At 38.8% G+C, this 25319-nt stretch overlaps 1 protein-coding gene across 11 annotated transcripts in view; it reads left to right on the forward strand.

Annotated features, from left to right (window-relative positions):
• The window catches only part of Ppp1r9a (protein phosphatase 1 regulatory subunit 9A), a 282353-nt gene that overhangs the window by 167199 nt on the left and 89835 nt on the right, over positions 1-25319 (forward strand). For all 11 annotated transcript variants that reach the window (XM_060374168.1, XM_060374167.1, XM_060374170.1 and 8 more), the window contains exons 5-6: positions 7012-7116; positions 24981-25116. In XM_060374168.1, coding sequence (XP_060230151.1) covers positions 7012-7116; positions 24981-25116 — 241 coding nt within the window. The remainder of the gene's footprint in view (positions 1-7011; positions 7117-24980; positions 25117-25319) is intronic.

A 25319-nucleotide genomic window follows, 5' to 3' on the forward strand; every position in this document is an offset into this window, starting at 1 on the left:
TTCTTGTTGGTAGCAGAGTATCTGAGCATTAAATGTGTGTCTGTGTCTCCCCTTGTTTCTATCCATTCATCTACTTAGAGTGAACTTGGTCATAATGTGGTAGGTATGGTTGAAAAACATGTCCTTGGAAAGTCAGCATGTGACTTCATTTCAGGACTATTAAAGTGAAGAATAGTAATTGTGAAAACGACAGAGGTGGAAGAGAACTTAAGAACCCACTTCTCCCCTGAGGAGGATCTAGAGACTAGCGTTTCCATGTGTGTTCTCCTACATAGAAGGTGGTGCTAGAAGGCTGCTTGGCGCGCAGAAAGAGAACTCTATGTGAGCAGAAGTTGCCTGCTTCGGGCAATTATGCGTTAATGCATTAGCTTGCAACAGCTCAAAGGTCATGCATCTTTAATGAAAGATTTAGCTTTACACCAGGCTTCTGATGGAAAGCTGGAAGCAATGGATTGGCAATAGAAATGATCCAAGACCCCAGATTGTGACAGCTGAATTCAGAGAACATTGAACAAACAACATTTTTATGTGTGGATACAGATCCCTTAACCTTCTCAACAAGCCTGTGAGTCATGGGTCTCTGTTGAGATTCACAGCAGCAGCATTCTGCTTTCCTTAACCCGAAAACACATGTCGTTATACATAGGGATCCAAATGAGTAGGTACCGAATTGATTTATTTTATTTATTATTTTTTTAAATTGTCTTTTGGTTTTTCGAGACAGGGTTTGTCTGTGCAGCCCTGGCTGTCCTGGAACTCATTCTGTTGAGCAGCAGCCTGGCCTCGAACTCACAGAGATTTGCCTGCCTCTGCCTCCCAAGGGCTGGGACTAAAGGCGTGCACCACCACCACCTGGCTTTTATTTTATTTTTTCAAACAGGGTCTCACAGAAAGGTTCTAGATTAATAATGGAAAGTATCAGTGACAACACAAAGGAATTAAGTGCTGTCCTCCTACTTCCGAGTGTGTGGACACGAGTACACACATACATAATCGGAATACAAAATAAATAAATAAATAAATAAATAAATAACCCCCCCAAACAAAACCCCAAAAAACAAAGTTTTCAGCTGGGCGTAGTGGCACACACCTTTAATCTTAGCACCTGGTAGGCAGAGGCAGGTATATCTCTAAGTTCAAGGCCAGCCTGGCCTGTAGAATGAATTCCAGTACAGCCATAGCTATACAGAGTAATTAATATTACTATGCCTCAAACACCCCCCAAACTATGCCTCAAACACCCCCCAAAAAAATAAAAATAAATTTTAAGATGGGACATATTAATACCATTATGAAACTCGGTGAAGGGACCCCTTTTTTCAAGAGAACTAAACTTGTAAAATGTACTTTATTTGTAAAAGTCATTTCAGGGAGATAGGAAAAAATTCTTACAGTTAGTGTCAAGGAAAACTAAATGATTATGCATAATTGTTTAGGTGAAATGGGCACAAATGCAAACGAAGATGCAAAATGAAAACACAAAGAAAATGGCTTCATTCAGCACTCCAAGATCTGGTTTCCGATATAGACCGTTTAATATTTTCCTCACTTACGTTAACAATTTAATTTGATTTCTTTTAACCTGTTTACTTTTTTTGTTGTCCTGCATCGTTTCATTATTTATACTGCTATCAGAGCTTTCCTTGGGGAGTCGGGATCCTGCTTTTGGATCTGTATTTTCAAGTGCATTGAGATCCACTCCTCAGCGGGTGTTCCTGTCTTGTTGGTTCTTAGTTGACTTACCTTGTGAAGTGGCGTTCCCCCCCCTCCTTCCCGAAAGTATCACGCCGACCACTAACCATCTGCACACATCAAACACGCCCTGAGCAGCCCAGCTCCTCTCCCTTCTTCAGCCTTCCCGCCGCTGACGGCCTCCGACTCAGGACCGGGACTCTCAGCAGCCTGAGAAGGCCGAAGAGCGCGTGCGTGCGCTGCACTGTCGCGGCCATGCGCAGTGCTGTGCAGCCTGGACTTCGGCTCCCCACATTCTTCTCTTGGGCAAGACACCCACTTCTACCTAAAGGGAATCTACCAAAACCTTCACAGACTTCTTTAACCGTTCGTCACCTGGACTCCTGGTAATAAATTCCCTCTAGATTGACACGTTTTCTTTTCGTACTTTTTACAACCATTTTTTTTTTCTTTGAGGTAGATGGATATGTGTGAACATCATGCTTACACAGGCATGCTAAAGGAATTAGAGCATGCCATAAATACTGGTTTTCTGCTCATAAGTTAATTATGTTGTTAGATATGGTGAATTTTCTGTGGAAATGTGGAAGCTCTGAACTCCGTGTATTACTTCTCTCGTGTCTCTTGCCTTTTGAGAGAATTTCCTTTTGGCCTTGGCTTCTAAGTGATAGACCCTCACATCCAAAAGCTTCAGCGTCATTGCTTTCATCTCCCACCCATGCCCTGGCTTAATACGGAGTCTTTGTAATGCTTCAGGTAAGGAACCCACTTCAGGCCATTTCCCTATTGGCTATAAAAATGTTAGCATTGGCTGCCAATTTCTTCAGTTAGGGCAATGAGGAGCGTGCCTCGCGTGAATGGCAAAGAATGTGTAGAGGAAAGCGAAGACCTCGCAGGTCCCCTCCGCGTTGCTGGGCGCCATCTTCATCCTGACGCTGAACCTCCCCTGAGAGTTTTCCAGGCAGTACAACTTGGTTTTCCTAGTTCAGTAAACATCCCTAGTCTTCAGGCCTCCTCCTTTCCTCAGGCGAGCTCCTTGCCGATGTACATTCCTGAACTGCTCACCAGAACCTAATCTAGAGAGAGCTACTCTGCCTTTGTTCTGCCCATAGGATATAAAAGCACTTCCCCCTTCCTCCTTTCATTTGACAGTTTTCATCTTTTCACTTAAAGGAAGTGCAAGATTTATATCAGGTGCATCTGAATTGCCTTCTCCCTCTGAGGACAACCCTGCCTTGTACCCTGGGGCCCTTGTTAACCGAAGCAAGAGTTCCTTGAGCAGAGGCCTGTGCTGCTGTGACTGTTCACCCGGTACCTTAGTGCTCATGTGGACGGGACAAGAGGGCCGATTTCATCATGTTGCTTAGAATGGCTTGCAGTTTAAAAGCTTGGGATTGTTTATTTCTGGAATTCTCCACTAAACACTTTCAGACAGCACATGGTTATGGGTAGTTGACCGTGTGGAAAGTAAGATCATGGCTAAAGGGATGCTTTTCTACAGCATTGAGTTTTTATACATTTCATTCACCGAGAGAATATTTGTTGAATACTTGCCGAGACCGGAAAACATGTGTTTTCTGGAAGTGGAAACAGCCACTTGTTTCAGCCAGTTGTGATGTGGGTGCCGGGAACTGAACTGAGGTAATCTACACATTTAATGTGTGCTCTTAGATGTGCAGGCATCTCCTCAGTCCTTTGCTTCAAGCGTTTTAAAATGTTCAGTGATCACCTATATTTCTACTTTTAAAAGATAAATTATTTAGTGTACTTTTGTTGTTGTTGTTGTTGTTGTTGTTTTTCCTTTGAAAGTGTTATTCACTGATGTTTCAGTGAGAATCCACAGAAATAAGTGGTCCATACCAACTGTGGCCATTACTTAACTAACAGAAATCTCTTACCTGCTTCTCCATTTTGCCAACAAAGTGATTAAACACAACAAACAAAATTAGTATGGGTCTCTAAATTTAGAACTGTTAAAGTCTGTATTTACCCCCCTACTCTTAACTTTCTGTCAAAGCTGCTTTCAAAAATTATGGGCCTACCCATGGCTCATGTGCTATTTCTTTCTTAGTCCTCTAGATTTTTTCTTTGTTTTAAAATTTATTTATTTATTTATTCACTTTAGGTCCAGATGGCTGCCCTATCCCTCCTCATCTCCTGGTTGGCTGTGGGTCTCTATCTGTTTTGATCCACTGTTGAGTGGATCCTCTCAGAGGACAGTTATGCTAGGCTCATGTCTGCAAGCATAGCAGAGTATCATTAATAGTGTTAGGAGTTGGCTTTCTCCTATGAGCCAATGAGCTTGGCCAGTCATTATTTGGCCCCTCCCTCAATCTCTGCTTCATCTTTATCCCTGCACATCTTGTAGGCAGGGTAAATTTTTAGTGAAAGGTTTTTGTGGGTGGGTTGGTGTCCTCCTCCCTGCACAGGATGCAAATGACGGATCTCAGGCAGTCATGTTGTAAAGCTTATGGTATCATGAAGCACACAGCCAGCCACCTGTTTATTTAAAATCAGGGATTTATAAACCTTGGGCAGTGGGAGGGATCTCAAGGGGGAAAGTGTTTGATTCACTGGAGTCAAGTGTTCAAGGATACTTGATTTACATGTAGTGGTACACTGCCTCATTTTCCTATCATAAGAAAGAGAACACAGTAATTAATTATCCTATGGGTGGGAAAATCTCCAAGTACAAATGAAGGTCACTGCTGAAGACTAAGATTCTTAGCAGGGTGGGGCATTTTTAAGATATTCCCAGATACTTCTTGGACCAGTTTTTTTTTGTTTCTTTGTTTGTTTTGTTTTGTAATCAGGAAAGAATCTTGCCTGTGATTTGCCCTGAGGGCTATGTGACACTCCTTAGAAAATCTGGGGTCACCCAGATCAGGGGAGACTTTAGGACTTGCTGAGAAAAGGGAGGCCATCATCATAGACCACATGCAAACAAATGGCTATGCAGAGATGTCAGACTTCAAACTAATCCAGCAAAGCCCCATATTATCATCTTCCAAAATTAAGTACAGCTGACAAAGTTTAGGCTCGGGGAAAGCTATAAATTTCTGATAAAGATAACAAATAAAGGTCAGTAAATGGAGTCACGTTTAGGCTTATAGGTAGGAAAAAGCATTAGCATGTAAATTCTTAATTTTATCTATGCATCCAATGAAATATCATTTGATATCTCATAAGTTAATTTGTGGATGTATTAGTTCCCTTCCCCTGAGTTGATAAAATATCCCAACAGAAGCAACATAAGGAACCAAGCATTTATTTTGACTCACAGTTCCAGGAACAGGACTCATCCTAGACGGAGGCTACCACCACCATTACCGTCATTATCTTAGGGCCAGAACCAAAATGGCAAAAACTGAAGTGTGGGAGAGTACAAAGTACAGAGGAGAAAAATAAAAAAGAAAGAAAAATAAACTGCTAGCAGACCTGAATGGCAGCAAAGAAAGTTTTTGTCGTTTCTGAGAATCATCTGACATCTGTGATGGGTTTGGGGAGCCAAGCCTCAGCACAGAGGCATCTCCACAATGACTGGCATTGTGGTCACTTCAGTCGATCCTTCAGAATGTGATGTTCAGATACAGGTGAACACCAAAGATTTGAAATGTGACTTTCATGGATATAAAATAAACATGTCAAAGATTTTATTCAGCTTTCTAATCATTTCAGAGAGTAGTGAGATAATAAATGTGATTCAAAGAGTACTTGGGGAACTAGCTACCATCAAGGGCTGGAGCAGAGCGTGCCTGTGTGCCTTATTCTGTCCCCAGCACACCTACCTCCTCTGTCTTTCTATGGAAATAGGTAGGTAGGTAGTGATGTCAGAACAATAAAGTTCAGTTAGCTATGAAACTCCATGACTGACAACATCTAAAAAACATCTGAGAACACCAAGGATTCTTCAGCTCCCATATGTTTAATTTCTCTTGTGATTGGAATTCTGAGTCAGGTATATACTCCGGAAGGACTCATGTGTATAAAGAAGCCTATATCAACCTGATTATTTACAGCTGTTCTTATGATAGCTAAATTTGAAAATGTCCATCTACAAAACATAGACAGATACATTTTTAAATATGCATAAAAGGTACTGTGCTGTAGTTGTCAAAACGAATTAGCCAGAATTACAACCATAGTTGCCAGAGACAAATCCCAAATTTAATACGGAGTGAATAAAGTAATAAGATGAAAGGTTCACTTTAAAATTTTTGAAACGTGTATTTATGTGTATTCTTTGTCATCTATTGCTAAACACACACACACAATAGTATGTGACCATATGTGTTGGAGAAATAAAGGCCATAAGATTGTAGAAAAACAACCAAGGGTCTTTCCCCTTGTTTGTAATGAATTATTTTGGAAAAAAAATGTTTCAAATATTGCACAGTGCTCAGATTTGGTAAAGTTGGACACTGGTGCCTGAGTGTTTTATCAGTTTCATACCACAGTATTTTATTATGGGGAATAAAAACAAAATGGCATGTATAAAACATACACATTTAGAAATATTTCCACACTAATCAATATTAATTTAATGTGCATCTCAGAAGCATACCCACAGAAGCACACATCTTTGTGTATATATAAGCATACGTGTGCACACATGTGACCATTGCCTATTTGAAACCCTGGTGTAATTCCCCATGTTTTCCCTGAGGAGAGCAGTGACAGGAACTAGGTGCTAGGCTCAAAGGGTAGGCCAGCTCTACCTGTTATATTTAACTGGGTAAAACAGTGCTAGAGATCTGCTGTGCATTACAATTACTGTTTTTTTGAAGAATATGTGTGACAAACTGAATCCATTCAGTATTACTTGTTTAGCTTTAGTAGTTTTTATTTTTTCAGTGTTTGCATGTGTATATATACATTTACATACTCAGGTAGGTATGTGCACCTGTACCTGTCTGTATATGGTAGGAGATCAACTTAAAGTTTTGTTTCTCGTGTGCTGTCCATCTTTTCTTGAGATAGGGTATCTCTTTCACTTTGAATTATTTTAGCCAAATAGGCTAGACTAGCTGGTCAACAAGCCCCAGGGATCCACTTATGGACGTTTTCACATAGGTTCCTGGTGTCAAGGTCAGGTTCCTGTGCTTGGAAGGTAAGCCCTGTGCTAACTACTCTGTCCCTGCAGTCGTCCTAATACTATTTTTAAGATATTATGTATTTGACTACAGTCTGGAGCTTATTGTGCAGAAGGTTGGAGTCAGCCAGAGTGTCTTCAAAGCAAGCGCTGGGTTGTTCCTTCCTTGGAAAGGGCCGTGTGACAGCAGATAAGAACACTGTCGCTGCTGTTTTCTCTCTCTTCAGGATCCAAGTCAATGACCAGATTGTGGAAGTGGATGGAATCAGCCTGGTGGGCGTCACACAGAATTTTGCTGCAACTGTTCTGCGAAATACCAAGGGAAATGTCAGGTAAATCTGAGGCTTTCTAGTGATCAACTTGCTAATATTGTACTTTTTTGGATGGTAATTTTTCCTATAAATATTTGTAATTACAATGTGCATTTTGTCTGAATACCAAAACGGTGTGAAAACCTCTGTTGCTAAGCTCTATAGCGCAGCTTGGTGTTAACACAGTAGGAATCACCATGCTGTGGAATTGCTAGTCTCCGCCTCGGTATATATTCATTTCCTTCTCAGTTACTTTTAACAAAACCGTTTTTGGAACAATAGAAACTGAAATGGTTGCTCACACCTTAGTGGCATGCATTATTAGACAAATAGGCTGGATGATTTGCGGCAGTGTATTTTTAAAATCTGTGTATTGTTTTAAGAGTCAGCCTGGTTGTACTTTTCTAACTTAATAGGAGAGAGGGTCCAAGACGCTGATATCTAGTGCCCTGCCTGTGACAGTCGTGACTCTTCAAATAAATAGGAAAGCCATCTTGAGCCAGCTCTGCTTAAACTTTGAAATCACTCTTATTTGGTTAAAGTTACAATGCTTTGTGAAAGCATTGTAAATGTTTTATACTTTGCTAAAATCTTGTGAATGAACATTTCAAGGAGACATTATTTAGTGAGTGTAACTGTGAAAGCAGCTTAGTGCTCTCTTCATCAAAATGAAATGGCCAGGGATTCTGAAAATACTGTTGAGGTGTCATTGTTACAAAGAAGGTGGCAGCATCCCCCTGCAGCAGATCGGATGTGGTGCAAGCCCGAGTCCCAGCTTTGACTTTGTCAGTGGGAAATCACCACTTGATGCTGAAGGGAGGCTTTGAGGAACACAACCTAAACAGCCATGTTGGCAAGTTCAGCATCTCTAGCATACTCACCATCCTCAGAAAGGTGGGTAAAATCTGTCGATAGTGCCTGAAGGCCGCATGATGATGTGCTTGGGGCTGATGCTCTCTGCACTCAGTAAAGGTGAAGGCTGTTCCTCAGCCGCATGACTTCCTTACAGCACTTCTCCACTTGGAACAAGACCTGCTTGGGAGCTGCTCAGTAGACATCAAGACAGTGAGCGATGCAATAGGACACACATTCAACCTTGAAAGCACACGCCCCAGCTGGAAGAGTGTGAAAGAACAGCAGAGCTCACCTATTCTTCCTTTCTTTTTGTTGGTCTGGTCATTGTGTTATTATTTCAGTGCTTGGAGAAGTGACAAGTGTCTTCTAAAGGACTGTCTCTCATTTCATTCTCTCTCCTTTTCATTCTTCCCTAAGTACTATCTTAAATAGAACATAATTCCAGTTTTCAAAAATACGAAGTAGTAGCCAGGCATGGTGGCACATGACCATATCCCAGCACTTAGGAAGGCAGAGGCAGGCGGGTCTCTGTGAGTTCGTTGCCAGCCTGGTCTACAAAGTAAGTCCAATACAGCCAAGGCTACGGAAAATTATGTCTCAAAGAGCCAAAAAAAAAAAAAGTGCTGTTATGGAAAGGGGGATTGGATTGATCTTTTAGTTCATCTTGAGTAGTCGATTGAATACAGAGAAACAGAAATAATCATTGTAGAGTTCCAACTCCTCTATGGACCCTTACAGTGGCCCTTCACTCAGTATGGAAGCTCTTGGGCCTGTTGTTGAAGATCCCTTCACTTGGTGCTGCTTTTTGCCCCTTCTGTTTCCATGTTCTCCTGTGATCCCACAGCAGTAATCCTTCAGACGTGACTCATGTGTGATTGTTAATGAACCCTCTTTTCTTAACTGCTTTCTGTTTAAGATGTTGTCTTCTGCCTAGAACTACTGTATCTTATACATGTCTCACCTCCTGAGCCCTCCAGAAGTCCACCCTGACCTATCTGATGGCGTCCATCTTCCCACCATCTTTTGCCTTGAGGTGACAGAGCATTCTGATTTCACCATTGACTTTTCGAAAAGTCTTGGTACACACAGGGAACTGTTAGCCTCCTTAATTGCTCCCACGTTTTTAATTGGGATCTGAATTTGCTGAAGCTATGTAACCCACGGTCTCAATTAGTTGACTGAAAGAGAAAATGCTTTCATGATATTAACTTTCTAAGAATGATATACAGATCTTCCAGATACATTTAGTAATGGTTCTATATGAAATACAGTTTTAAAACTAGACTTGTATTTACCATAAAATAGGATATACATATGTGTGCAGTTTATATACATATGTACACAAATACTTAATATATTTTTGCATTTCTTTTTATTTTGTATTTGGTCTTGTTTGGATCAAAATTCTCATTATGTAGCCCTAGCTAATTTAGAACTCTCTATGTTGGCCATGCCAGCCTTGAACCTGTGACCATCCTTTAATTTCTGCCCCACAAGTCATGTGCCTAGCTAGTTTTGTATTTCTTAATACCTAGAGACATACACATCACATTTAATGTTTATTAACATGTGCTTTCAACTATGGTTGTTGTCAGGAAAATCAGTGTTTTGTTAGGCTTATTACAACCACAAATCACAGATCCAATAGGAATATGTGGAATTCAAGGCATTAAAAATAAACTGAAATGCAAGATTACAATTAGAGATAGGGAGAAAAGAAAAACGCGATTATGATAATTTTTGTGCATTAGAGAGATTAAAATTTTTGTTTCCTGGAATGTACAGGAAAAATGTCCCACATTTAGATATAAATCATAGTCACTTTGAATTCCTGTGACTTCACCCGTAATTTCAGAAACAATTTTCTTCTCCTCATGTGCTCTGTCTTACTAAACTGTGAACGCTTATTCCTGAATTTATGAGTTCATGGTGTGGAGGAGAGAACCATTAGTATTCCATTTGTTTGGTTTTGGTTTTGTCGTTATTTTGTAGGTGAGTGTTTGCTTGTTGAGATGGAGTCTCATACGTGCACACGCATATACATGCGTATGTACACATGTACTAAATACATTTCTGCGTGACTTCTCATGTTGTATTTGGTTTTTTATTTATTATATAGCTCTAGCTGTCCTGCACCAAGCTATCCTAGAACTCACAATGTAGCCTGGTAGACGTCAAATTCATCACAGTACTATTTTAGCCTCCTAATTGTGGGCTACCAAAGTGTTCTACACCTAACAGTACTGATTGGTTGGTTGGCTGATTGTTTGGTTGGTTGATGGATGGGTTGGTTAGTGAGTGGGTTGGTTAGTTGGAGGGTGTGTGGGTTGGTTGGTGGGTGGGTTGGTTAGTTGGTAGGTGTATTGGTTGGTTGATGAATTGGTGGGTGGGTAAGTTGTTTGGTTGCTGGGTGGGTTGGTGGGTCGGTAAGTTGGTTGGTTGATTGGAGGCTTGAACCCAGGGCAAAAGCGTAGCTTTTGCTGTTCTTGAGGACTGCCGTTCACAAGAGCTGATTTTCAGCATTCCCAGAGACAACAGTAGTTTCTAACAAATCAGTCTCCGGCTGAATCCATCTGCTAGCCCTGTCTCTCACAATTCCAAACATGGTTTTTTCTCATCTGCGGAGAGATGTAATCAAAATGTTGATCCACTTGCCTAAAGTTGTGACATTACTGGCTAAATAGTGGACAAGGCTAAATTCTATATCCAAGATAAATGGAAGATCGTTTGTATGATGTTGAATCTGTCTCTTAATGTATACTGATTACTGGTTCTTTCCATTGTTACACAGATGATTTTTATCTTTTTAGACTACTCTCTAATATTTTCTTCTAATATATTTATAATATAATATTCTTGTTTATGATTAATTTTCTTCAAACAAACATGACCCATCAAACACAATTTGTCTTTTAAGAATCTCTACATTTAGTAAATCTAACAGGAATATTACATATGACTCAGTGGAAAACAAGCTACTGGTTCTGGTACATGGATGGAAACTGAATTTTTACTCTGCACAAGCGGAATCTGATGAGAAAAGCCTCCTCATAACATGATAGCCATGGTGCGGGAGGAAGTGACATCCTGTCCATCACCATTCTGTTGATAGGGCCATAAGAAACTTTTCCATTTCCTTTTTAAGTTTACTCCATCCAGCCTAGTATGGTGGTGCATGCCTGTAATCCCAGCACTCAGGGAGACAGAGGCAAATCTGCCTCTCTCTGAGTTCAAGGCCAGCCTGATCTACAAAGTGAGTCCAAGACAGCCAAGGCTTCACAGAGGAACCCTGTTTCGAAAAACCAAACCAACTAAACAAAAGTTTGCTTCATCCAACACTGAAAATATGGTATAATAAAGACAGTAAATTGTATTTGTCCAAAGTCAAAAGAAGAGAGCAACAAATGGGTTACACAGTATTACTGTGAAGCAAGAGTTAACCCTAAGCCAGCCCAGGTGTTCGGCTCCCTAATATCCTGGAGCACAGATGGAGCCTGATGAAAGCTATGAAATGTGCCAGCAGGGAACAAAGGATGGTCTACAAACACTTGTCACTGTGTAATTCCTGAGAAAGACAAGACAGCCCATCAGAAGTGTTATAGAACAGTAACTGAATTAATGACTTGCCTGGATTTTCTGGACTGTTTTGATTAACTTCTCACATCCATTTGACTGGGCTCAGCTATCTCCCCAAAATTGATACAGCATTAACTAGAGTTAGCAGATGGATCAGTCTTCTTCAGAAAGGTCACCCTTCCCGGTGCAGGTAGTTATTGTCCAGAGCTAGAGATTCAAGTAGATGTCCAAGGAGGATGAGTGCAAACTTTGTTTGAGCTGGAGTGTACATTTCCCTCTGTTCTAGAACACTGCCATTGTAATTCTCTGGTCTCAGGACTAGTGCCAGGACTTCCTCCAGCAGCTCCACAGTGGCACATGTTGTATGCATGACCAGTTATATCTTACTAATACATAGATGTATCAGCTCACAAATAGCTTTGCTGAGCGATTTTTTTTTGTCTTACCATTTACTCTTTGTAAGACCTACATGAACCCAATAACACTGTCATGTCTCCACCAAGCATTCATCTAACGATCATCTAATGATCATCTAATGATCTTGTCCATGTAGAGTACACTCTGTCTGCTACCTACAATGTCATTCTGAGCTGCATCTTTGCTCCCTTTTAATTATTTAACTATGTAAATTGAATAGAAACCTGGAAAGAGTGGAAGTAGAGAGTATCATTGGTATTAAGGACTCAAAGTACCCTATCTTCCACTATTAAGTGTGACACTAGGAAGGTCCACATTGCAGAAGAACCCTTCTATTTCCTTCCTTCCTTCTTTTCTTTTGATACTGTTTGTTTTTGTCCTTGTACAGTGACAGAATTCTTGTCCAACATGTGCCAGGCCTAGGAGGTAGTCCTACAATTACAAGACACAACAACCAATGAGCTGATATAAAATAAAGGCAGCTTAAATGAGTTAAGAAATACCCGTGTTGATGCATCCGAATATGTAATATTTAATTTTAACATTCTCCAAATTAATTTGTTTAATAAATATGCCCTCCCCCAGTGTCAGCAGATTATTTTATAGAAATGACTTTTTTAAAAGAGTATCAAAGTTGGGAGGCTTTCACAGCTGGAAGGCTGTTCTAATCAAGGCATTCTGGGTTACGTAGATGAATTGTGCTGTAAATGGGAGGAATCGAATGTAGCCACAATATAGGCCTCCACAAGTTTCATAGTTTTTAAAAGAGGTACTAAAGTAGTTCAGGCCAAGAAATTATAATGTTCTTACCGAATAGCTGGGAAAATGGAGAGCCTGATTAAAAATAGAGCAAAACAAAACAAAAACTTGACCTCCTTCTCAAGCACAAATAAATACCAATATATGATCAATCACAGACCTATATGTATTACCTCGACCAAAAGATGTTTTTAACTGGGCAAATATTTATTGTTTGAGCTTAACAGTTTTAGAATTTAAGAAAAAGCATGAAAGGAAATAATGGTAAACTGGACTGAGATTTAAAACACTTCTTTTAAAGTGACCTTAAGTAAATACAGCATTACTTGGATGGATGTTTTAAGCACTTACTATTTGGCTCTGAACAACCAATTGTTGTCCTCTTCCTTGAGGGGGACCACCTCTCCTCCTCCCAGCTTTACTTAGTTGCCTGTAGTCCTTTGTGTAGGTTTATCCCTGCAGTTTTCCCCATTCAGTTTGGCATGTTCTTGTGCAGTTCACATTTGGGCAGTGATGTTATATGAACCAAACAGGTTATATTCAGGAATATATATTTATATAAATACATATATGGATGCAGTAACAATCAATGGAAAAACATACCATGAATTTGAGTGGGTAGAGGTGTATGGGAGGGTTGGAAAGAGGAAAGAAAAGGAAGAAATGTTGTAATTAAAAGTCAATAATAAAACAAAAAGAGAATGAGGAGTTGAGAAATCAATAAAATATGGAAAAGTTGATTTTAAGTAAATTTTAAAGAAGAGTGAATACATATAAAATGATGTCTGATAATTATACACAAGGTTTAAAGAACTTAAGATTCAATAGCTAACGTATTCATAGTGTAATACTATTAGAGTAGCCATATAATAAGATTTTAATTGCCCCTATTAAAATATGCATACACTTGAAAAGACAACTCCCCCAGGTTTGTTTACTTCTGAGCACATGGAACGCCATGCAGCATCATAATCAGCGAGGGGCTGCACCTCAGTCGACAGTGCGGTGCCCCTGTAGACTGCTGGGAAGGCGGACATTTTAACACTGGATGACCTTATGTATTGACAAACACTAGGGATCACCTAGGGCATTCATTCATTGGTGACCGGAACACAATAGTGCTCATACAATTTGCAAGAGGTTGACACCTCTTCCCCCCCTCCTTCTCGTTTTGTTCCTTTTTGTCTGGAGACTGGTCTTTGAGACTGCGACGTACCTGAAGATGATCTTTTATTCCCAGTCTTCCTGCTTTAGTTGGAGACTTTCGAAAACATCCACACGCCCTCCCAGCCAGCAAGCCTACTTGTTTATTTACTTATGAACACTAAGACACGTATCTATACAAGACACATACACACAGAAACATTATTCATAATAGCTGAAAGGGAGAAATAATTGAAATGTTCTTTAGCTGATGATTTGATGAACAGAATGTTCTACATCCCCGCTACCACACTAATTCGTGGTGGTGCAAAGGATCAAACGACTGATACATACATCAGCACCTAGGACTCTCGCAGCCTTAGAGAAAACCAGTCATGCTAAGCAGCACGGTAGTGTGCACCTTTAATCCCAGCACTTGGGAGACCGAGGCAGGTGGAGCCAGGCCGGATCTCTGAGTTGAAGGCTAGCCTGGACTGCAGAGTGAGTTCCTGGAAAGCCAGGGCTACACAGAGTAATTGTCTTGCAGAACCAGAAGAAAAAAAAAGTAGAAAAATGAAAGAAAAAGCCAGACATGGAAGAAAGGGTCCAATTTGACACTTACTATATAAAACAAGTGTCTGTAATTACTCAGAACCACAAGGTAAAGGGGCATTACCTGCAAAGATGTTAGGAGTGGTTTTGAGCTGATGGAAGTGTTCTATGTTGCTGTCCATTACTTGACAGTTATCAAAACTCTTCAGATTACCTGACTAAAATTTGATCAGTTTTGTTATACATGTATAAGAACTCAAAAACTGAATTGAAAATTGTGTGATAGCACATATCATTAACCTATAATCATTGCAGTTCATGCTGTTAACGGCATCGACGGTGCGGAAAGGAGGCAGAGTCTCTAACAAAGGTTTGCCTTGTTGAACATCCGTAGCAATAACATGACTCTTTACTGTGCTTTGTACTCTTATTTTTAAAGACATTTTATTGTTACTGACTTATACCTGAAGAAATAATCATAAAATTATCTGAATCTGGAACTTTTTCTTATTCAAACATGGAATTGCAACATAATTTTGTGGTGTGTGTGTGTGTGTGTGTGTGTGTGTGTGTGTGTGTGTGTATTTAATCTACAGCTTTCAGCAGGGCCTGGGGTATCTTGATCCATTACCGTGTGCCAAGCGTAATTTCCATGCTTATTATTTCACTGAAATTCTGTGATCCTGAACAACAAATTTCTATTTTCTTATGGTGTTTGTGATCCATTCATATGGGTCTTCCTACAGTGTTACCTTCTAACACATGAAGTATTCCTTTAGATACCTTCATGTACGAGAGTAAACAAATTGTCACCTTTTCATTATTAAATATTTAATATGACATCCTTTTGGTACTTAAGTTGATAAAATTGAGTAGGTGTATCTCTCTCCTCACTCCAGGGAAGATAATTACACAAATATGACAACCTGGAGCTAAGGATTACTTGTTTGGTTGGTTGGATATATGGATGGATAGCTGATCAAATAGATCAATTAATATTGTATCACTAGAAGTTTGTTTATTAGATATCTAAGTTACTTAGAGCCCTGAAAATGTGTAGAATAAGAAAAATTGACCAAGGTGGTAAGATAATATTAGTTTTTCTACTTTCTATAAAAGTTAAAAGACTATAAAAGCCTTCATCCCCTAAGAACAGAAAATATAAAGAAAACATAGCAATAATTGTAAAACATTTGAAAGAATTAATTCTAGGGGAAAATGCCTAGATTCTATTTGAACTGTAGACATCAGTCTTAATACATTACAGCTTTTACAGTACAACATTGTTATAAAAGGATTTTAATTCAACATGAAGACATTTCTAACAATTGCCATTTGTTCACATTATCCTTCACATCAGATTTTAACTGTTTTCAGTAAAGAACCAGCTACCCATCATCACCAGCCATGTTGATCATGCTGTGCTTTCATCTTGAGCACATGGATTGAATAACTTTTTAGATGGAGCTGTATATCATGTGCAGGTCAAACTTTTAAAGGGAGTGAAGTTATACACAATAGAAAGTAATTAACCCAAGCTTAAAATGGCACCCGCTTTGGAAGAAACACTATGCAAAGGAAAATGTAAATGGATGATGGGTAAATGTTTTCCAGAGATGGATGTACACATGCAGATGCAGCCTGATGCTCTCTTTTCTCCTTGTTTTCACTTATAATCATAAAAGGGAAATAAATCTTGAAATAATTTCGATTGTTTTCTTTATTTCTACGATGTGCCTTTGCATTAGAGACAGTTGATAGTTCTTTTTTATCAGTCTTTGGTTTGGTGATAGAGAGTGGCAAAGGAACCTGTATTCATGAGCGTCATTAGTCTCTCTGGACTATGCTGTTCTCTTGAGAGGAGAATCCACTGTATTTTAGACCTTGAATGGAGGAACATTTTGTTTTGCTTCATCTGTTTCTTTTGTTAATTTTTGAGACACAGTCTCACTATATAGCCCTGGTGGGCCTAAAAATTGCAATGGAGACAAGGCTGGCCTTGAACTCGAAGCAGTCCTCCAGACCAGTATCTGGGGTCACATGCAACCATATCCAGCATGATAGAGAAGCTTTTTAATCTTAAATATATGAGCAGGAAAAAACTGCTGATGTTAGATTAAGATCAACAGAGATTTCAAGGAGATGAACTCTAGGGGACTTGACTTGGTGAAATAATTTCCAGTATCCCTAAATACCAAGTATCATTTTTAGTATTTATATGCATATATATTTAAACTTGTGACATTGTAACTGCTAGAGAAATGTTGTTTCTAGCTAGAATGTAGATGTTCTGGGAAGTATCTTTTAGGGTTATATCTATTAAATAATAGTGTGTTTGGTAACTTTTAAAACAAGGATTTATTTATTTATTTATTTATTTGAATTTTTTGAGGCAGGGTTTCACTATGTAACCCTGGCTGCCCTGAAACTCCTTATGTAGACCAGGCTGGCATTGAACTCACAGAGATCCACCTGCCTCTGCCTCCCCAGTGCTAGGATCAAAGGTGTGCACAACCACACCCAGCTGGATTTTATTTTTTAACATTGAAATATAATGTAGAAAAAAAGTGTTATAATTAGTAGCGGGTTAGATTCATAATTTACTTTCATGAAATAGGGTTTGTAATTAAGTTGAAATAATCCAGGTATTGCTTTTAAAAGCAAATATATTCATAAACCTGAATTTTTAAAGATGAATTTAGATGTCTATGCTTGCTTGTAAATACAGAGTTATAATAACCTAGCTCCCAACATGGAAACGAAAACTAGCATGCAGTGGTAAGAGACAGAAGCTGCCGGTGTCACTAATCCTGTTACCTGCCAGCTTCCCTGAGAATGAGTCCCTGGGAGTGCCAGTCAGCACTTGCTCAGGAGCTTTCAGAGCTCTTCACTTTAGAGAAAGGCTTACAAGATACCAAATGGGGCGAGGGGTGAGGTACAAAACTCTCTAAAACACTCTGATCTGTGGCCCACTACTGGGATGCTTGAGTGTCAGTTCTGTGCCTCTGTTTTAATTTTCAAATACATAATGTTCAGATTTTTATACAAAATAAGTACTTGTTCAGAACATTTTAGTGAAACAGTTGCTTACATAAGAAATAACGGCTGTAAACTGGTACAGCTTTCCCATTTTTACACTTTAAGCTTAGGTGTACTTTAAGATTTAAAAATTTAATATTTATGTCTCATCTTTGACTAGAGATCATGTTAATTAGATCTTATTTCTGAAAACCAGGCAGTTATAAACTATCATTTTCCATTATCCTCTCATGTCATTCACACAGAATGTCTAGGATATTTGCAATTTCAACCTAGCTAATTGTAAGTGCAATATTAGGGTTATTTACTTTTTGTCAGCTCACCAGAAAATTTGATGAGGGGATGGAATCCTGTGCAAATGCAGCCCTCAAAATGCCAAAGAGTAGAACATGCACATTGCTTGGCTTCATAACAGACGAAAATAAAAGGAGTAACTGATTTGTTAGCCTCTTTTTGTTATATTTTTGCCTGAAGCAATAGTGAAGTAATCTACTTTGAAACATGATAATGACTTCTAAAATGCTAAAAAAAAAAAAAAAAAAAAAGCATGCCGAATACCCTAGACTTCAGCATACCACAGCTGTGAGAGTTTGAATAAGAATGGCCCCCATAGACTCCTATATTTGAATGGCTAGTCATCAGGGAGTGATAGTACTTGAGAGGGATTAGAAGGTGTGGTCTTGTTGGAGGAAGTATTTCACTGGGGTTGGGCTTTGGGTTGTCGAAAGCCCTAGCCAGTCCTGGTGAGCCTCTCTTCCTATGGAAGATGACTGTGGATCTGAAGTAGAACTCACGGCTGCTTCGCCAGCACCATGTCTGCCTGCCATGATAATGGATTAAACCTCTGAAACTATAGGCCAGCCCCAGTTAAATGCTTTTCTTTATAAGAGTTATTGTGGTCACGGTGTCTCTTCATAGCAGTAGAACACTGACTAAGACAATTGCCATTGCTCAGTAATGAAAAGCTTCAGTTTTTTTTTGGTGTATTTTATTCAAATTTGAATCAGCTACTTTTTTACCATTAAAAAAAATCAATGTGTTTTACTATTCCAGTGTTTGAAGTAAAAAAAACAAAACAGAAAACAAAAAACAAAACGGGTGCCCATGAGCTGTCTTCAGCCCTTCCCCTGATATCTGATTCCTTTAAATTAATGCTGCTTTTCTTGTGCTTAACTCAAAAACCTGTTTTTAGAACTGTGATTAAACAAGAGAGACTTGGGACAATGGGCGCAGAAACTGTGTGATTGCATTCAAACATCTAGTATGTGCCTAATCTACATTAAAAGCAACAGTAAGCTGTCATCAGATGGTCTCTGTGCACCAAATGCTGGAACTTTTTATATGGATTTTATAATATTTATTGTACTTATTGTGTACTTACAAATATAAAACGAAAGCTTGGAAATACTGTCATATTCAGAGTCACAGAACCAATGGGCTTCTATACTTTGGTGGAATTATTTATCAAAGCCATTTTTTTCTAGATGCTTTTAGCTCTTAAAATACCATTCCAAAATACTATTCCAAAATACCTGTATGCTTAATCCATAACTGAAATAAGCATGCTAAATTTGACATCCTATGTTGAATTCTGTATTTGGTAGGTAGATTGTATCCACAATCTAATCTTACATCTTTACGAACTCAATTTAACATAGGCCAAACATGAAAACACATAGAGAGGTAATTTGAGTGTTACATATTTTTTCAACAAGTCAGTTTTCTCCTGATTTTCAAGCATCTCAATCCTCTCTGTTGTGATCTATGTTTTATTCTTGATCACCCCTTTAGACACATGAAATTAGATACTAATTTTCACCTGAGGAAGACGAGGCAGAGAGAGGAGGTGGTTTCCACTTCTGCGTGGTTTTACCCTGGATCCTACTTAAAAGAATGGTGCACCATTACAACAAATGCATACCATGCTTCACGGCACTACAAGCTTTAAAATATGTATAACCATGGCCCTCTACTGTGGGTCAGAAAAGCTGCCAAGATGAACAGGCATGTATACTTTAAAACATTTAAAAGCGAAAACATTTTATGAGCTCAACTATCTGTCATAGAGGCAATTCAAAATCATTTAGATTTTGTTATTTCATTAAACTATATAAGGTGATTCTTCATCTAAACTATCAATAGACAAATGGTGCATTATGTTAAATTATTGAGAAAGCTATGATGGTAAGCAACAGTGTCCTTATGATCTAAAATGCTAATTTCTTATGAAGTATTGGGTGGTCTTCTATTCCTATGAAATTTTGACTGCATGACTCATTCAGATCAGCTTTATCATAAATAATTTTGGTTTTAGAAGTAGTGGTGTTTTAATTTCTTTCTTGTTTTTGTTTTTATTAATTACAGTTTATTCACTTTGGCCCCTGTTCTTCCCTCCCTCCTCTCCTCCCAATCCCACCCTCCCTCTACCCCACCCGTGTCCTTCTCCCAGTCCACTGAAAAGGGAGGTCCTCCTCCCCTTCCCTTTGATCTATCAGATAGTCTATCAGGTCTCATCAGGAGTGGCTGCATTGTCTTCTTCTGTGGCCTGGTAAGGCTGCTCCCCCCTCAGGGGGAGGTGATCAAAGAACAGGCTAATCAGTTCATGTCAGAGACAGTTCCTGTCCCCATTACTATGGAGGCCACTTGGATACTGAACTGCCGTAGGCTACCTCTGTGCAGGGGTTCCAGGCCATTTCCATGAGTGGTCCTTGGCTGGAGTATCAGTTTCAGAAAAGACCCCTGTGCCCAGACTTTTAGGGTCTGTTGCTGTCCTTGTAGAGCTCCTGTCCTCTCCTCTTACTGTTGCGAGCCGCGTGATCGTCTCGCCAGCAAGAACGCACGCGGACAACAGGATCCTTCTGCAGCAAGCTTTATTGCAGTCAAATGATGAAAGGAGGAAGACCCCGAGCCCCGAAGTGGCGCTGTTTATATAAGCCCTGCTCGCACCAGAGTGGTGTGAGATGACGTATCATTCCCTGATTGGCTGCTCACCCATGGTGTGAGATGACGTATCATCCCCTGATTGGCTGCTCACCCATCACCCCATATGACGCCCAGCCAGGGCTCATGAGGACGGTTGCCCAACGGTCATAATGGTCATGCGCTCTAGGACTTGTTTACCAGTTTAGAAGGGCGGAAGCCAGCGTTATGGCAACCAAACCCCGGCTCTCCACATCTTACTATCTCCCACTTCTTTCATAAGATTCCCTGTACTCTGCCCAAAGTTTGGCTATGAGTCTCAACATCTGCCTCGATATTTTTAAGATAGAAAGAAGCATATATCATGTTAGGGCTTTGAATTGTATTTTGTGACTATATAATTTGTTACTGTAATATATCATGTTATAGTCTGGGTTTTTGTTATTTTTGTAATTTTTCATGTAAAATATCTCACAAGATTTTATCAAGACTGTCATTCATCTTTCATGCCCACTTCTGTGGGCAACAAGAACATACATGGTGCACACACGTATGTTCATGTACATAACATTCGAACACATTAGCAGCAACAGATTCAAATGTTTGACCAGAAGAGAAGATCCAAATCTCATTTTCTCTGTACAGTGAGGAAATTTCCCAAGAAAACTTTTCTTCATTTTCAGTAAACACTCTTAATCCAAGATCTGACCATATAATTTTCAAATGAAGGTAAAAAAAATTCTTGGCTTAAATGATCAACACAGAGGAGGGAAAATTCCTGTTTCTCCTCATCCCCCCCCCCATTAAGGAGCTGTAGGCAGTTAGTATTTGCTGAAGAAGAGAGAATCAATTTTCTTCAGGGACAAGTCTCCTAACTTCCAAGCCTATATGACCAACACTAATTGTACTCTATAGACAGACATTCTTTCTCTCTCTCTCTCTCTCTCTCTCTCTTTGTATGTGTGTGTAGTATGTATTAATAATTACAGAAGAAGAGGGCATGAATTTAAGGGGAAGATGGGCAGCATGGGAGAAATTGGAGAAGAGAAAGAGGGGGAGAAAATATATAAATAAGTATACTCATATATCCAATTGTTTTAAAATAACCTCAAAAATAAAAGGGCTAAATGAATCAGAATTTCTATTTATCACTTTGAGATTTCATAATATTCATTAAGTGTGTATTTTTTATTATTATTCTGTGACCTTACAGTAGATGAAAGATAGCTCCATTAGCCTAACTGTGTGGTCCTTTTAAAAATACATTTTAAAAAATCTGTGCCTTGTGGCACACACCTTTAATCCCAGAACTTAGGAAGTTGAGGCAGAATGATCTCTGTGAGTCGAGGCCAGCCTGGTCTATATAGTGAGTTCCACGACAGTCAGAGCTGGACAATGAGACTGTCTCAAAAAACAATACACAAAAAGGGCTGGAGAGATGGCTGAAGTTTAGTTCCCAGCCCTCACTTGATAATTTGCAAACATCTATAACTCTAGTTCTATAGGGTTGAATTTCCTGACTTCTGTGGGCAGCAAGAACACACATGATGCACAGACATATATATGTACGTACATAGCAATCAAACACATAAAACTTTTATAAAATCTTTTTAAAAAGACACGTAAAAGGCTAGTCTAGGCTTGTCTAAAACTGATGTCCTAGGATTTGTAAATTTCTCTATATGTGTAATATGAGACACAACTACAGATAAACATATTTACCAAAACATAATGAATTCAAATATAAATATTAATTTAAAACACTAAACACTTTAAGTACATTTTCATAGAGACTATACTATCTCTTAGTTAAATCATCCTGTTGGCAATCCAGAGTTCTCATTTTAGCATAGAAGTCGGGGGGAGGAAAGGTGCTGTCAAACCTTGTTAACTCTAATAAACACAAAAGAAGGAAAGTGTTTCTTCATGATGGATACAGACTTTCCTAGAAAAATCCTAAAGTGCCTACAGAAAACTCTAGAAATACTGATTTAGTCTAGCTGCATTGCAGAAGACAAGACCAGTATTTATGGTTCAGTTATACTTCAACATTCTAAAATTTAAAAAATACTACCACATTTACTTCAAAAAGCACAAACTACTAGGAGCTAAAACAAAATCGCTTAAGGCCTGTGAGCTTAAAAAGTAACGATTAAGTAAATACAGATATGTATTGTGTTCACGGATCAAATGAGCTCATACTGTCTAGATGCCTTTCCAAAGCAATTACAGATCAAACCCCAGTGGGCTTAGTCTTTCTTGGAAAAGCTGGCAGGCTGATTATAAAGTTTACATGCAAATGTAGAGGAAAGATATGCAGAGGTCAAGAACTCATCACCCAGTTTCAAGAGTTCCTATATGACAGAGATGGAGATGTTGGTTGGTAGAATTGTAAACACATCATGGAACAGACTGCAAAGTCCAGAGATCACCTACAAATGGAGAATCAACTGATTTCCTATAGTGTAATCAAGTAATTGACAACAGTCTTTCTAACAAATGGTGTTGAACTCACTGGCTGTTTACACAGAAACCACCCTTATGACACATTATGCCTGCAAATAAGTTTTGACTCTAGGAAGAAATTTAAAATTCAAGAAGAAAGTAGGAAAAAGATTTAATTTTAAAGTGGCAAAATATCTTAGGAATTAGAATTCACTGAAAGACGTAATTTACTTTTTGTGTGATTCAAGGTTTATTCAATAAAATCTCAGTGTGCCATCAGCAGTTCTGTGTTTATTATTGTGTTGACAAATAGTGGCTGGGACATTTGGACAATTTCATCACAATTCATTTCCTCCATATGACATCTGTTGAAGCAGAAACTGATGATTGTTTTAAAAGCATAATAGACATATTTGAAAAGATGAACTGGGAGAGAATAATAGTATGCATGTGTACATTTTTATGCGTATACATTTCTGTAAGATGTATAGACAAGAATATGTACCAAAACATATTGAGTCATTTGACCTTATCATAAAAATAAACAACTCACTTTTTAGACAAGGACAAAAATTTTGTAAGAGTATTTTATGAAAGAAGAGACAGGAATGGTAAGATGTGAGTGAGGAGGTCATTGTCATGAGAGCATCCACACCAACAGAGCCCTGCCAGAAGGCCCGTTGCTTCAGAAGGTGGCTGTACCAGGGTTGGGGAGGGTGTGCAGCGTGTGTGCTTCTTGGGCATTGTGAGGAGGCTATGAAATGGTACCTACCTCTTCAGAAGACAAGTTGGCAACTTTTTGAAAAGTTAAACATCCATTTACCATCTGACTCAACTCCATTGTTAGTTATTTGTTAATGAAGAACGAAAACATCTATAAAGGCTCACATACAAATATATATAGTAAATTGATGCATATTGTCCAAAGTCCTATTTTTAGAATTAATAGAAGGGCATATCTGCCAAGTGTATATCCTGGACAGTAAAAAATTCACTGTCTATACACTGCAGTTCCATTTAATTGAAACTCCAGAAGATTAATGTGGAAACAGATAAAGAAGTTTTCTGGAAAGCAATATGAGGAAGGATTGTTTGAAGTTCCCTGTATTTTGTATTGATCTTGTGATTACAGGCCTATGTGCCTCTCTTTTTTATTGAACCAAACATTTTAAATAGATGTGTCTTGCTCTATATGAATTCTGTTTTACAACGAAATTCTGTAGGGTGCTAGCTACACTTGACTCCCAAAGGTAAGTGCGATAATGAACATCGAGCTTAATTGTAAGCTAAGTTTTCTTTGAAACAATGTGAAAATATTTGGGAAATGCAATTAACTAAGAAAAAATCAATCTTCATTGTCCTTATGCATAAAATGGTCATCTATGTGATTTAAGATTGACTAAATCAACATCCTGTAATCAAAAGATTTTTATCAATTAAGAATAGAAAAGTCTAAATTTGACATTTAAAATAATGATGCTAAGTAATAATTATAAACCATATGCTATAGATATATTAGTTGTATTTTTAGAAAAATAGAATAATATAGTATTGTGAAAGAAATGTTGAATAGACCTCATTATACTGACAAGGGCAGATCATAAAGTGGCTTATGAAAAGTTAATGATTTTTCAGTTTCTTTTAACTTATAAGAATTAATATCCTCAGATGTTTTCCATTGTTTCTTGAACCGCACTCTTCCTAATGTATGTGTGTTTGTGTGTCTATGTGTGCGTGCACCTTAGTAACTTAGCAAAAGTCAGTGTCACTCCATTATTTACCCAATGTAGGCTCTACTGTAAAATGATTTTCAATCAGATTCTGCAATATCATGGGACGTTATTGTAGAGATGTTTTGGCCATTGGGTATAGGAAACAATGTTCTGGCTTCCATTTCTTAAGTCATCAAAATGTGTAAAATACAACAGGGTAGATTACATCTGTTACGACTTTCCTGAGAGTGTTACTTCTTCATGGATGGCTCTTTATTGTCACCATCAGCTGTAGCTGTGAAGTCGCTTCTCTGGCTAAACAAACCCATCGTTCCTTAGTTATACCAAGCACATGAGTCAAAGTATTTTGTTAGTCTAAGCAGACTCTACCGCAAGCTTGTGTGTGGCCACTTTCTTAGCTGTGGAATTGTGACTATACTCTATGAGCCACTGTTAACCTTTCCACAGGTTTGTTATTGGGCGAGAAAAACCAGGACAAGTGAGCGAGGTTGCCCAGTTGATAAGCCAGACCCTGGAACAAGAGAGGCGCCAGAGGGAGCTGCTGGAGCGCCACTATGCCCAGTATGATGCCGATGACGATGAGGTAGGGGCCACGGCTGTTCTCATTCTTCCTAATGTCTCACTCATTGCTACTGTATCACAGGCTCTTTGCAGTTTCCTGAGGAAGGTGTCGTCTACACTGAACTGAAATTCAACCTCTTGGAAAAGAATTGCCACTTGTACCTGATATTCTCTTCATGAATCCATTCAATTCATCGGGTCTATGAATACTGTGGAAGCAAATTA

The sequence above is a fragment of the Meriones unguiculatus genome, chromosome 21, assembly GCF_030254825.1.
Source record: "Meriones unguiculatus strain TT.TT164.6M chromosome 21, Bangor_MerUng_6.1, whole genome shotgun sequence".
Classification (NCBI taxonomy): Eukaryota; Metazoa; Chordata; class Mammalia; order Rodentia; family Muridae; genus Meriones; species Meriones unguiculatus.